Source organism: Bombus pyrosoma, linkage group LG5 (assembly GCF_014825855.1).
Source record: "Bombus pyrosoma isolate SC7728 linkage group LG5, ASM1482585v1, whole genome shotgun sequence".
Taxonomy (NCBI): domain Eukaryota; kingdom Metazoa; phylum Arthropoda; class Insecta; order Hymenoptera; family Apidae; genus Bombus; species Bombus pyrosoma.
The window spans coordinates 7,991,226-8,004,437 of NC_057774.1; the positions used below are offsets into that span (position 1 = coordinate 7,991,226).

The window sequence follows — 13,212 nt, forward strand, 5'->3', positions numbered from 1 at the left end:
ATAACGACACACGAATAAAGGAATTTCCGATCTTTATTGAGCTATATAAATAAACGAACACAGTATGAGTCTAATATTTACACCCATGATATACATACATTTAACGCAACGATATCCTCGGCGTTTCGTTCTCGAGCCAGGACATTTTTGCGTTGGTGGCTTCGATAAGTTCTAGGTGAAACAGAGAGACCCGCGAGAAGATCAGATTGTTCTAAATAAAAACTATTATTTCTCGACGACCGACCGAATTCCATTTTTTTAATTTTTTAAAATAAAATCCGTATTGTGGCTACACGTTACATCCTATATTGTGGGATCGATATCGCATGGTGTCCACAAGGAAGGAAGTACCGTTTGCAATTTATTCGGTCGACCGTCAATTCTGGCAGTCGCGATGTATCTCATATTCAAAGAATAAATATCTCATCGAAATATGAAGGGGATTACGTAGACGTGACTTGGATCATGACTATATTCGCGCACGGAATAAGAGCGATCTACGCGACGAACTCTTGATCTTTTCTATGTACCGACGACCACATCCGAGGTAGACGTACTCTCTTGCGCTTCGGCTATGTCCTTCTTCTTCTCTTCCTGTTCTACGCCCGATATCACATACACTGGTTGCTGGTACGCGAGGAAGTGCTGATCCGCCGCCAAATTTTTTGATGGATCTTTCATTTTCATCTAAAATAAATATTTTTTTATCGCTATTAAATATACTGAACTAGTAACTAATTACATAATAATTTTGTATTGCTAACTATTATTTAAATTTGTTATTCTCTAAGAAAAAATTCGTCATTGTGGATATTATTAGATATCTGCTTTTTAAAGAAATAATAAATAATAGTAGATAATTACAACTACTTATTTAAATAAAATTGAGAATGTACCTTTTTACGGTATAACATCAATAAAATCAGCAAACTGCTAATTATGAAAGCGCTTCCAGCAGCCAAAACCAAGGTTGCAGTTTGATAAACGGGCGTTTCCACTTCTGTGAGGATTTCTCGTTGTTCTAATGCTACAATTCTACTCTGCATAGCTATTGGAGGAGATCTGTGTGTGAAACGAGAAGTGGTTGCGTCCGCGAATGATCCCAACATGGATAATTTTTGTATTCTGGTTAATTCTTCCAGATGGAATGCTATGTCTACTTTGTTCGGTCCTATCACTTCGAAACTAAGTATGGCTGAGTCTTGATTGATTTCTACTCGCACGTCGTTCTTTATTCTGGCGCCTAGATCATGTAGTAGATCCTCTGCTTGTCTGGTCAGTGTAGCCTCGTCATCGCCGAGGAATCGACCGGGGAAACGTAGAGTTACTTCGACAGCTTCTACTGGAGTTGGCACTAAAGAAATTTACAAAAATTTATCAAATATTTATTTCAATGTATATTATTTATATTATCAAATTATATATATATATATTATTAGACTGTGATTTTGTATGGATTTATGACATATTAAAAATATTAATTGAAATATATCTTTTTTTAATTGTATTCGTTAAAAGATATAAATTTGCATAAACATCCATACTCTACATATTACATAAATAATATTTGTATTATACATATTAAACCAAGTTTTAGTTCTTATTGATCGACTATCATAAACTGACTCTACCTGAAATTGACAAAATGACTCAATACAAATATACGAAAGATATCGTATCTTACAGCAAATATTCGTTCCTTTCAGGAAAGGTTCTGAGCCAATGAGTTGATTGCCTGCCTCGTCGACACACCAGCATGTGTCCCCAGCACACTGCGTCGGCTCGAACCTGCCCTGACGATCGCAAATTGCCGGGACGTGGCCTTTATCCTTCATCGCCTGACATCTTGTGCCTAACACCATCCCGATTTGCTTCTCGTCAGTTTCTAAGTTAATTAGAGCGTTCTCCATGAACGCTTGAATTTCACGGTCGATTTCTTGAACTGCCGGCCCTCTGCCTCCCCGTCTTGCTTGCCTAAAGTTACACTTGGGCTCTGCTCCTCTGGTAAGCGAACCTTTCACAGGTTGACCCTTTCTGTTGACACACCAGCAAACACCAACGTGCTCCAAACACTGTATAGACTCCCACATGCCATTTTCCGGGTCACATCTGGGCAAAAATGTTGGTTGCTTCAGCCTTTGAGATGTTTTCAAGTTCTTCTCTCTGAGTCTTTCACATTGTGATAATACAGGGCACACGGTATCGCATACTAAGCGACTGGAGAAATCATTGTGACCCAGAGTACACTCGGATTTCCTCCTACATTCGTTATGTTCTGGGTCAAAGTACCATCTCTCAGTTTCATTTAAACCCATTCCTAAATTACAGGGTACTTTTCGTGGTGGTTCAAAACAAACTTCGCGAGGTTTGGGACAGCATACAGCGTATTCATCCAGAGGAGACAGTTCACATTTGTGTGTGGATGGACAATGTTGACCATGTGGTCCGCAAATTGCTGGGGAACCGTTTTGATCTAGTAAAGGAGATCCATTTGGACAAGGATTATCTTTCTTAGGCAAACAGACTGGTACGGGCGGACACGGTGGTACGCTACAGGCTACTTCGACCATTCTACAGGCCTCGTTTTCTCCCCGACAAGTTACGCTCTTGCAGGGATCTCGACAGGAACACATTGGACAACCACTATCAGGATTTAGTTCGAATCCATCGGCACAATCAAGCTTGCAATCGATCTCTGGACATCTGAGCGGTGTGTTACACTTTGGTACCACTCCCTCGAGAACACGAGTGCCTGCAGCCTCTCTGCCCTCCTTGTCCACGCACCAGCACATTCCATTGTGACACTGAACCGGCTCGAATGCTCCACTAGCATCGCATCTCGGGATATAAATCCTTCTGGCTGGTTCCCCTGACTCTCTGGCCGCATGTTCTGCCACTGCACGTGCGTGTTGGCAAGCTGTGGCCATCACAGGAGCTACACACTGCGTCCCACAACCTGTAGAACAGCACTTTTGCGTGGCAGAACATTCTTGATCATTACTACATTGTAGTTCGCAACTCGATGAACTTGGTACCAGATACGGACACTGCCCTGGTTTCATGGCAAGACAAGCTGGAACAGCTGGACAGTGTTGTCCTGATCCACAATTCACGTCGACCATCGTACAGGTCTCATGTGGGCCACATGAGACATCTTTACAAGGATCGTGACAACGACATTGCTGACAACCAGTCGCATCTACTTCGTAGCCGTAAGGGCACCTTAAATTGCAGGAGAAAGATCCACAGAGTTTGAGAAGGTCGTTTATCTCTTTACAATCAGTGCTACGATTCACACCGCTTTTTAGAACAACTCCCCGGTCGTTTACGCAGGAACAGGTACCATTGTGACATTGTAACGGTTTGTAGCTACCATCTTTCTCACACTGTGGTGGTGGAATCGCTAAAGACATATCTTCCCTGGTTCCTTCCATGCGGTCGTTAAATTCCCTCAAGTATTCACACACTGGAATAATTTAATAACATTATTTTACATAAGTAGGATTAAAGCCGTGAGGTATTAATGTTAGTTATTAAAAAATAGTATACGTAGGAACGTTCAACGTGAAAATATCAATATGCCAATGATTTAGATTTCTTTTAAGTTTTAAAGTTAGTTTTTATATTTCTTTTAAGTTTTAGTTGTCATCTTACTGGTTTGTGGTTTTGTGGAATTGGCTGACGTCATGCAGCACACCGATTGTCCAGCTTCCGGTACAACGGTGCATTTGTAGCCTTGTGGACAAGTTTCGTTCTCAGAACAGGCTACAGCGTTTCGTTCGTTATCGATAAGGGGAGTTCCATAGACACAAGGACTCTGATAAGTTTTCTTCGATTTACATTCTGGTCTGGTTGGACAGAGAAAGTCTGGGCAACCGTCTTCACGATGCAGAACGCATTGTTCTCCAACCGGACATGGAAAACTGAGCAAGAAAATAGTTAGAAGCATAAGATGTTGTTATGAAATATACTATATCTAAGTGGATGTAATTGTACACTTACCCTTCACAAGGATTGTCGCATTCGCAAGTTGGACAACCGGAAGCATCGGTTTTAAATCCATATTGACAAACTTGGGCGCACTGTTGGGAAACACAAGACGCCGGAAGCGATCTTCCCTTCGTTATTGACTTGCAATCTACTTTATCTGCTGGTCCCATGGTTCCAGATATTTTTCGACCATTATTATCCACGCACCAGCAAACCAGACCGTTCCTCGAGCATTGTCTACCTTCGTATCCTCCATCTACAAGTTTGAAAATATTAATAATGTTTATTTTATCAAAAGATTATAAAAACATAGTTATTTACGATCTTCACAATCGATGCTGTTAAAATAATTCGAAAGGGATACCCAAATTCTTACATTTAATACATTTTTAACTCCCAAAGCATATCGACAAATTAAAAATGTTATGATACAATTGGTTTGCCAAAAATTCTCAAAAGTATAATACAGTAGAATCCCGTTTCAATTACAAACATATTTGTGGAGGATGATTAGACGTGTTGGTGTATCTATTGATGAGACGAGTGGATATTTGGTGTAGTCAAATATATTTATATAATATATAAATATATTTATAGAACTATTTGTAGTGCAGAGTTCATCGTCGTTCGCTAAGTGTCGCTCGTTATGCGTATACACGGTAATGAGTACGTTCGCTCGATGATATTCGCTCTAAGATTGCTCGATATTCACCAACTGATAACTGATCTAAAGAAAGACTGATTCTCTTAACGATGAAAGCTTAAATTCAACTTCGGTTGACGATTGCACGTAGCGGCGACATTGTTTTGCCCGGAGTTTGTTTATCTCTACGTTTGATACGTCAAGATGGTGTCAATGTCTCAAGGCAAAACAACAAAAACCTGAGTCGATCTCGATTCGCATCGTTCTCTGACTCATGTGCCGCTACATATTTATCTAACTAGGAATGTAAACTTATTATCTGAACCAGCAATAGTTGACACTGATGCAATCAGTATATTATTATTATACATACAAACTGTTTGTCTATGTGCATGAACTGTTTACTTATCCACCAACAGATCCAAACAAATATGATTCTATCGTAGAGTGTTATCTTTCACCAAACAGTATCTCTTTAATAACTAAGCCAAACCTAACTATTTGATTTAATCAAAGATTCCTATTCATCCTTAGATCCTCACCTTCCGTGCACTGAGGAATATATCCACGGCCTTGCCTCTCGGAAATACTCAGCATCTCTGCCAGCACACGGTCTCTGTGACAAGCACTGAGCCCCTGTGGAACAGAGCAAACTCCTCCTCCACACTTCTCGCTCTTGCAACATTTCTGCGGACCTGGACACTCTAAGTCATGCTGACAGGAATTGCCACAAATAGCTGGCTCCTCCAATGGACACGTTCCTGGTCTCTTTAGATTAATGTTGGACGGACAACAGACTCCGTATTCCTGTTTCGGTTCCACCAGGCAGCTATACATCGGCGGGCAGGTCGGTTTCCCTGGCGAGTCGCCGCAGAGGAATGGCCTTGGCGAGTCCGTGATTTGCAGCGGTTCACCGGCTGGGCAAATTGTCGACAGTGACTTCGCTTTGCGACAGCTGGGAATTGGCGGGCACGGTGGACGGGCGCATGTTACATCAATCAACTCGCACGTTTGACTGGTCCCTGGACAGGCGACCCCGCGGCAAGGATCTCGACACTCGCATTTAGCGCAGCCAGTTTTCGGCTCGATCTGCAAGTGGAAATAACTAGTCAGCAGCTGCTACAGAGTATTGCATAAAATCGAGATTTTGCTTCTTGTAACAGGTCTTATGGGTACTTGTGTATGAAGGGATCATTTTGGTACTTTCTTCTTTTGGTTCTATATCGTTGGTTATAAAGTAGGTGAAGGATGTGTATGCAATTAAGGACATTTATGCAACTCTATGAGTGGAACAAATGGAACCTAAAGAGGAATTTGTTCTACTTACAATGAATTGTTATTTGTATATATTATATGTGTTCATCTGTATATTTCTGCACCTTTGAACTCATAAATGTATGAACATCCGTAATGCAGTTATTAGAGATAATTATACATGCTTCATGTTCTTTACTTATATATCGTTGGTAATTAGCAATTATTTCTTAAATTTAATTTCTCGAAGTTCAATTACGCCAGTCTTTTAGAACAAGAATACGCGCTTATTTTTGTTAAAGAACTATAATTAAAGAATTCCGTTATAACACACGCATCTTAACCGAAAATGTAGCCAATTAAAAGAAGATCAGATACACGAGAGTATTATATTTCTAGATTTTTTGTTTTATTCTATTAACTGATATTTCAAGATATATTTGAAAGTTTACCTCAAAGCCTAGTGGACAAAGCATTCGACAGCTATGTGCGGGACACTCGCGGGGATTATCGCAATCGATCACATCCTTGGAGGATCCCCTAGTACCTGGAACTTCGGCACCGATTTCGTCCACGCACCAGCAGTTTTTCTCTCGCGGATCACATTGTATCCTCTCGAACTCGCCGGTCTCGTTGTTGCACTTTGGTATAAATTGCGACGGTCCACGTGGACCAAGGGCGCGCGATCTTCTCACGGCTGCTTTCGCCAGCTGTTCACATCCTGTCAGCTCGCCGATGACGCATTTCGTGCCGCAAGCTGTCTTGCAGCAACGTTCCCCCGACGCCTGACACTGGAAGTCATTCTCGCAATTTGGCGCCCTTGCGGGACACACGTTCTGCTCCTCGAAGGCTGGGCATCGACCTATTGCTTTCAACGATGGCTCTGTAATACGAGCAATATGTGCACTTTGTGTCAAATATGATATACTTCCTAATATAAATATCAAAGTATATGTAGTTTATGATTAAAGTATAATAATTTCGCTTCAATTATTGTATTAACTGTAATAGTAGAAATGCCAGAGATTTGATCATCATCTTTATTTTTTGTATATAATTTTTCTCGCAGACTAAAAAGATTGGGTCCTGAAAGAGTTAGTCAATTCGTAGATAATTCAAGTAGTTGGAAACTACTTGAATTTCCACATTCTATTAGGGCCTCCTCAAGTTCATTTTAAGCAGTGATCTAAGAATCTTTCATTTTTAATCGCCGCGACAAATCGATGAAGAAAAGGAAGAAGGAAGTTTCTATGTCAAAATTTACATTAAAAATCGACTCTCGGGAGGATTGAATTTCGGCGAATCTTCTCCTTCTCCTTCAAACTCTGCCGCCTCTTTCAATTAATACGCGGAAGAGATTATGAAGGAAAGAAAAATATTTCCCCGGCCCGGAATGTCTTCGAAGCGGCGTAAAAAACGGCACACCTCGACACAAATTTATTCGAGCGTAACGGAACGAACATTCGGCGGATCTTAGCAACGGAATCATCATCATTATCATCATCGTTGTACCACGCGAAGAACGGAGCCAGCTTTATAGGTCAGAACATCGAGGCGATCTCACGGACAGCTCGCGTATGGATCTCGCGGAACAGCGCCGCTTTCGTTCTCAAGCACCAGCGTTGAAGTGCAGCGCGACGATAATAATAATAAAAATAGCCGGAGTCGAGCTAACGGTTCCTCACATCCTACTGCCACACTTACTACTCGCCTAACGTGCTACGAACACGTTTCCATCGGCCTCCAGTAGCTTCCAGTTCTGTGCTTCGCTCACAGACACGTACCTGACTATCGAATTAGGGCTACATACAGATACACTCACTAATATCATAAGTATATGATTATATGTGGTCATAAGTATAATATATGTACGTATAAGAATATGACACTTAGCCGATTTGTACTATAGCAACAGTAGGTGAATTTTACGAAAGTGTGCAAATTAACAATGACTCATACAGTAATTAGAAACAACACTTGCTACCTCTTTATCCATCAAGATATCATTTTAAATTACGTATTAAAAAACATTGTAATAATATATTTTAGACACTCAATTATCCATTATATCAAAAATATCTTGATAAATTTCGATGTTCAGTGAGATTATCTGTAATCAAATTAAACTTAATAAAATTCATATATAGCACGTGTATGAACGTTTTCTATGTGTTCAAATATTTTCACGAGCGTACGCGTACAACACCGTAGTAGTTAACAATTAAACTTTGCTATTAAAGTTCCTACACGACTCACAATTATACCAAATGAGTGAAAAACATTGAAAGTTTTGAGTGGTTCTAATTTGGCGACTACAAACTTCATAGCAAGCCGTAGGCTTGGAGGAACCACTGCACAGACAAAAAGGAACAGAGTGTAGAATGGCCACGGGATTCGAATGCAACGGAGACGACTGCTCGATTAACAGCAAGTGCCTCCGGTCACGCGACCCTTTTTCTCGTTAACTCGACCAAGAACTTGCGTATACACGTCGGACGTGCTTCCACGGATCCTTTTTGCAGATAGCTGGGAACGTCTTGGGAGCCGTATTGGCTAAGTCGATGGTTGTTAAATCTTTCGAAGAGTGGGAAAAAGATCAGATAGTTTGAAAAGTTTGCTTCCGAAAATGTTACCCTGGGGCTGTTGAGGCTGGTTTACGTTGGAGCAACCAGCAACAGTTGGAAGTGAGTTTCGAAGAGTTTTGAAACATTTTGTAATACGAGATATATGTAGAGAACTTTCTTTTATCGGCGAGTTTAAAGTTGCTAGAAAATCTGATCAATTCTAACTATAAAATAATTATGATTTAGAGAAATATCATGCCCGTATCAATATCAATATCAGACTCATTCGGTGTCTGGTAATTTGCTAAAATGTTAATTTTAATTGTACCAGATGGTGATTTTATTAAACTTCATTATAATACCTATCCTAAAAAGATGCTACAGCCTCGAAATATGAAGTCATCGATCGTTCATGAGTCACTTTTATGACTCAGTATCTATTTCATTGTTTAGTTCAAAGATGAGAAATCTGGTTGAGTAAAACGATTTATAGAAGCCATACAGGGAAAGTATACGCACGATTACACTCGTCGAGCATATGGGATAGAAAGATACATGCGCTGCATGCCAATCGACTTTTTACTTTGACTCTCTATATACCACATACCACATTTTCACACCGTTAAAGATTTCATAAAAGTCTAGTGAAATCTACGGCACATCCGATTACCCGAATTTCCGGTTCGTTGACCATCGTCCTCTTTCTTTACGCTCTATTATAATCATTTCGTTAATCCTCATCGCAACGAACTAGTTTCCCTATTACAACATTCTGACCATCGAATTCCGCGTTCTACAATTTAGATCATTTTAGAAAACTGTAACAGATCAATTTTCAATTCGGAATTTCTATATTCTATACTACATCGATTTAATTTATTGATTCATACTTATTTATTGATAAATCCATCTTTTTTCTAATTTGTTTAGACAAACGTATTTTGCCGTACAAAGACACAAAATTTTTCTTACTTGCAAAATTTATCTCACTTTCATAGTCTTCAAGATATTTAAGGGACCATATTTTCGAGCTCAAACTTTAAAATCACGTATCTTAAATTAAGAAATTGGATTTCGAAATTAGATTAGATTAAACTTAAAATATACGTAAATTATTTAATGCACAAGCAGCGTACATCGACATCTGAAGTCGTTCGTACAACCATAAACGGTAGTGTATGTGTCATTGACTCCTTTCACCACAGAGTAGCACATCGGGCATCATATAATTTTTAAATTACCATTTTCTACCCACATAGCTCTAATTTCCCGAATGAAATTCTCTTTATCGCGAGAATTAATTATCTATTCATGCAAGATTCACGAATAAACTCTCCCTACTTTATTTCATTCTCAATGAATTCACTCATCCAACCTTTGTATTATACCATACATACGATCCAGTCGAATAACATATAAATGCTGATACGACGTGATTCCTTATGGAAAAATAATAAAAAGGCACAAAATAAAATTAGGTCACTCCCGGCTTAATTTGCGAGAAAATCGAGTTCAAAAATTTATCGAACACACCTGAACACGATTAATTCCGGACTGGATAGAAGTAAATATCGACAGGAGGTCATTCTACGTGTATCCGAAGGAAAGAAATTTGAAAATTAATCATACGCGTGTGCTGGGCCTATTCTTAAAATATAAGAATCATAAGAAATATGTTGAAACTCTATTTTCTTGAAAATGAAGCCTTTGACGGAAAAATTGTTATTTCGTATTTTCGACTTATTTCCACAAATAGAATGACCTCTTATCGATTATCTGCTACTGTTCGATCCGGATTTAGCCGTGTTTAATTATACTTGATAAATTCTCGAACTCGATTTTTTCGAAATCTGAGCCGAGACTGTAAAAATGTTGTTGCATATTTTTTCCTTATTTTCTTACAAGCAATCGCGTCGCGCCCGTTTTTACATGTTATTACGGCTATATATATATATAGTATAGAATTCAATGGGGAACAAAAATATCTCAGGAATCTCTGTGGACGCGTAAACGATGAAGAAACAAGGAAGGGGTCGGCAAGAATGTCAAAGAGGCAGAGGAAATGAAGAAACGCATTCTGATCGGCGGAGAGGAAACGTGTTCATAGGAAAGGAAAGACGCAAAGGCGGACACAGGCGACGAGGCGGAGGAATTCAGAGTAGAATGCACTTTAACGGTGCGAGATTCAATTTGTTATTTGTTGTAGTATGCAAATCGTTTCACCGGCCTGATATTTATCGAGACGAGAAACCGATATCCTGTTGTAACACATTGCGAATCGATCGAGGTCTTCATCACCGTTCAACGTCCACTAGCAATTTCACCTGCTAATTAACGTGTCGTTAAGTGACATCGTCCATTTGCCTGGAGGACGTACCGTGGCTTACCCGTGTATAATCCTCGACAAATAATTAACTCATCAATTAGGGGACCTCTCTCGTGTTTCGTCGAGGTCTATATAGTATTATATAGCTACCTTAACGTCGTGCAACTATGTCGTTAATACCAATTTTTATAGCCAGTTGCATCGGACAAGTCAGTTCTAAAATGATTTAACGTACTCTTAAAATATTAAGAATCAAACTGTTACGTCGGGCGACACTCTATCTAGACCAGGCCACACACCGCGGGCAAGATGGCAACCAGATGTCCGCACGTCCTTACGGCATAGCCTCAATAGTCTTAAGAATCTATCATAAATCTCAGGCATTTTCTAGCTAAAGTTCTTCGGACTGTACAAACATCTCTTTACTGATTCGTTTCCAAAGTCTATTGTTTATTACGGGAAGACACGGGAAAGTTAGTTTTTCTCACGTACGATACTTTACACTAGCAAATATCTATCGAGGGCGGCTAAGACCCTTCATAGTCCATCAACCTTCTTTTATCCAATCAGAAGCAAGTCTACTGCCCTCGCTTTCCTAATCAAAATTGTCATGAACAAATCCGATGGTCCCTTGCTCTAGACACACCCATCACTAGCTTTCCTCCGACACAGCATCGCCACTTTAACTTACTTATTCTTCACTGTTCGAATAGTCAACATGTCATTACCGGGTTTCTATCCTTAAATCAATCACTTATTTAATTTATACATACGCATCAGTGTGACTATCTTCTATATAAAGTTGTTGGAATAAACATTAATTTATACCTGTTAATTCAGCGTAAGTTCAGTCGAACCACCCCTATTGTCGTAACAGAAATCAGGGGATCGATCATTTCGTGGTGTCGATTATCTAATCGTAACGGGAATTTACGACTCCCGTTGACGTGCCTTCTCGCGATCGCGTCTCTCCGCGAATGGTCGAATGAAACACAAACTTCTGGTAACCTAACGTTTTTTAGTTACAATTTATATTATCGAATATACTATTTGGATCGTGTAGCATTGATTAATATTTTGTTGGACGAACATTCCTTTCGTTCTTAAAAAATACACGAAGTATCTTACGACACGACGCGCGCGATGGTTGAATCTTTTATCTGAGCCAGGACGTTGTTCGATGAAATATGAAGCAGGATTTTAGATGCAACGTTACTTTAGAGAGAGCGTTGGTAACGTGAATACTAAAATATCCTCGACAATTTTGAAATGAATACGTCCATGAATCGTCATACATTACGAGCATTTCCATCTTTATCAATCTTGCGATATTATTGTTTGTTCTCTCTATCATGAATAAATAAAATACACTGGCTGACGATAGTATCATTTGCGTTATGCAAAATATTTTGAAATTTCATTAGCGTTGTAACGAGACACGATTGTCGCGATTATATTGGTAAAAGAGATCAATCTGGAAATGTATACACAAGTCATAAGTCACAAAGCATCAAACACGTAATTAACGCTAAAGCTATACCCATTGAATATCGAGGTCTGTTGAAAAAGCGAATAATTGACTGTTTAAAATAATTCCATGATTTTTACGATATGCTTGCAATAAATATCCGACAACTTCTATACTTCAATTTTAATCGTGACAATTGTATCATGTTTATGTAGAAGGGTTCGAGTAGTTTCATGAGCCTGTGTACAAAAACACGGAAATATCTCCAGTTGACGAGGTGTTTGAAGGAGGATAAAGAGGATTAAGCCTCTCCTAAGGATGGGCTTGGCTTTTTCCGGTGGTTTTTCGCAACACCAAGGACGAGTCTGTCGGTGAGAGGACGTCTCTCGAAATCCGATCACGTCTGTGGCGTAGCATTATATGTAGATGCACGCCCGTTTCAAGAGTTTGCCTTCCTTTTTTTAATTCTTTTTCTATCTCTTTCACAGCGTCACCCCGTGCACGTCGTCACCGCCTCGTTGGTCGAACGTGAACACAGCTACACAGGCCTCTATTGTTTGCTAATGGCCGCTCTTTCAATAATTCGGGACCAATCATTACAGACGAACGAGCCGCGGGGCTAGGGCGGGGAAATCGCTGGAAATAAAATAGAAGAAAAAAAGGAGAAAAGGGGTTGGGGGAAGGGAAAAATAAAATAAACGACGTAGAAAAAAGGTAGACGTACCTGCTGTGACCGACGATGACAAAGATAGTAGCAGCCAGCAGGTCGATGACACCCACACAACGGCGCAGGCAAGCCCACCGTTGCAGAAATCACGGCGCATCCTCAGCGCATCAAGTGATTTTTTAATCGGCTCGCTATATCTGAAATTGTACAGAGAGGAAAAATAGAATGAAACGATTTTAAACCGGTGATATGCGTTTGTCCGATAATTTTACGCGATCGCTCGATGTATAAAAAGACTGT

General features: G+C 39.8%; 1 protein-coding gene across 6 annotated transcripts in view; it reads right to left on the reverse strand.

The window, feature by feature from the left end:
- Nucleotides 1-15: 15 nt before the first annotated feature.
- LOC122567591 (balbiani ring protein 3) overlaps nt 16-13,212 on the reverse strand; it is a 39,093-nt gene continuing 25,896 nt past the window's right edge. For all 6 annotated transcript variants that reach the window (XM_043726289.1, XM_043726288.1, XM_043726293.1 and 3 more), the window contains 8 exons: nt 12,970-13,109; nt 6,340-6,770; nt 5,176-5,722; nt 4,003-4,246; nt 3,655-3,923; nt 1,685-3,466; nt 897-1,354; nt 16-687 (listed from right to left, as the gene is read on the reverse strand). In XM_043726289.1, the coding sequence (XP_043582224.1) occupies nt 523-687; nt 897-1,354; nt 1,685-3,466; nt 3,655-3,923; nt 4,003-4,246; nt 5,176-5,722; nt 6,340-6,770; nt 12,970-13,069 (3,996 nt within the window). In that variant the 5' untranslated portion in view covers nt 13,070-13,109 and the 3' untranslated portion in view covers nt 16-522. The remainder of the gene's footprint in view (nt 688-896; nt 1,355-1,684; nt 3,467-3,654; nt 3,924-4,002; nt 4,247-5,175; nt 5,723-6,339; nt 6,771-12,969; nt 13,110-13,212) is intronic.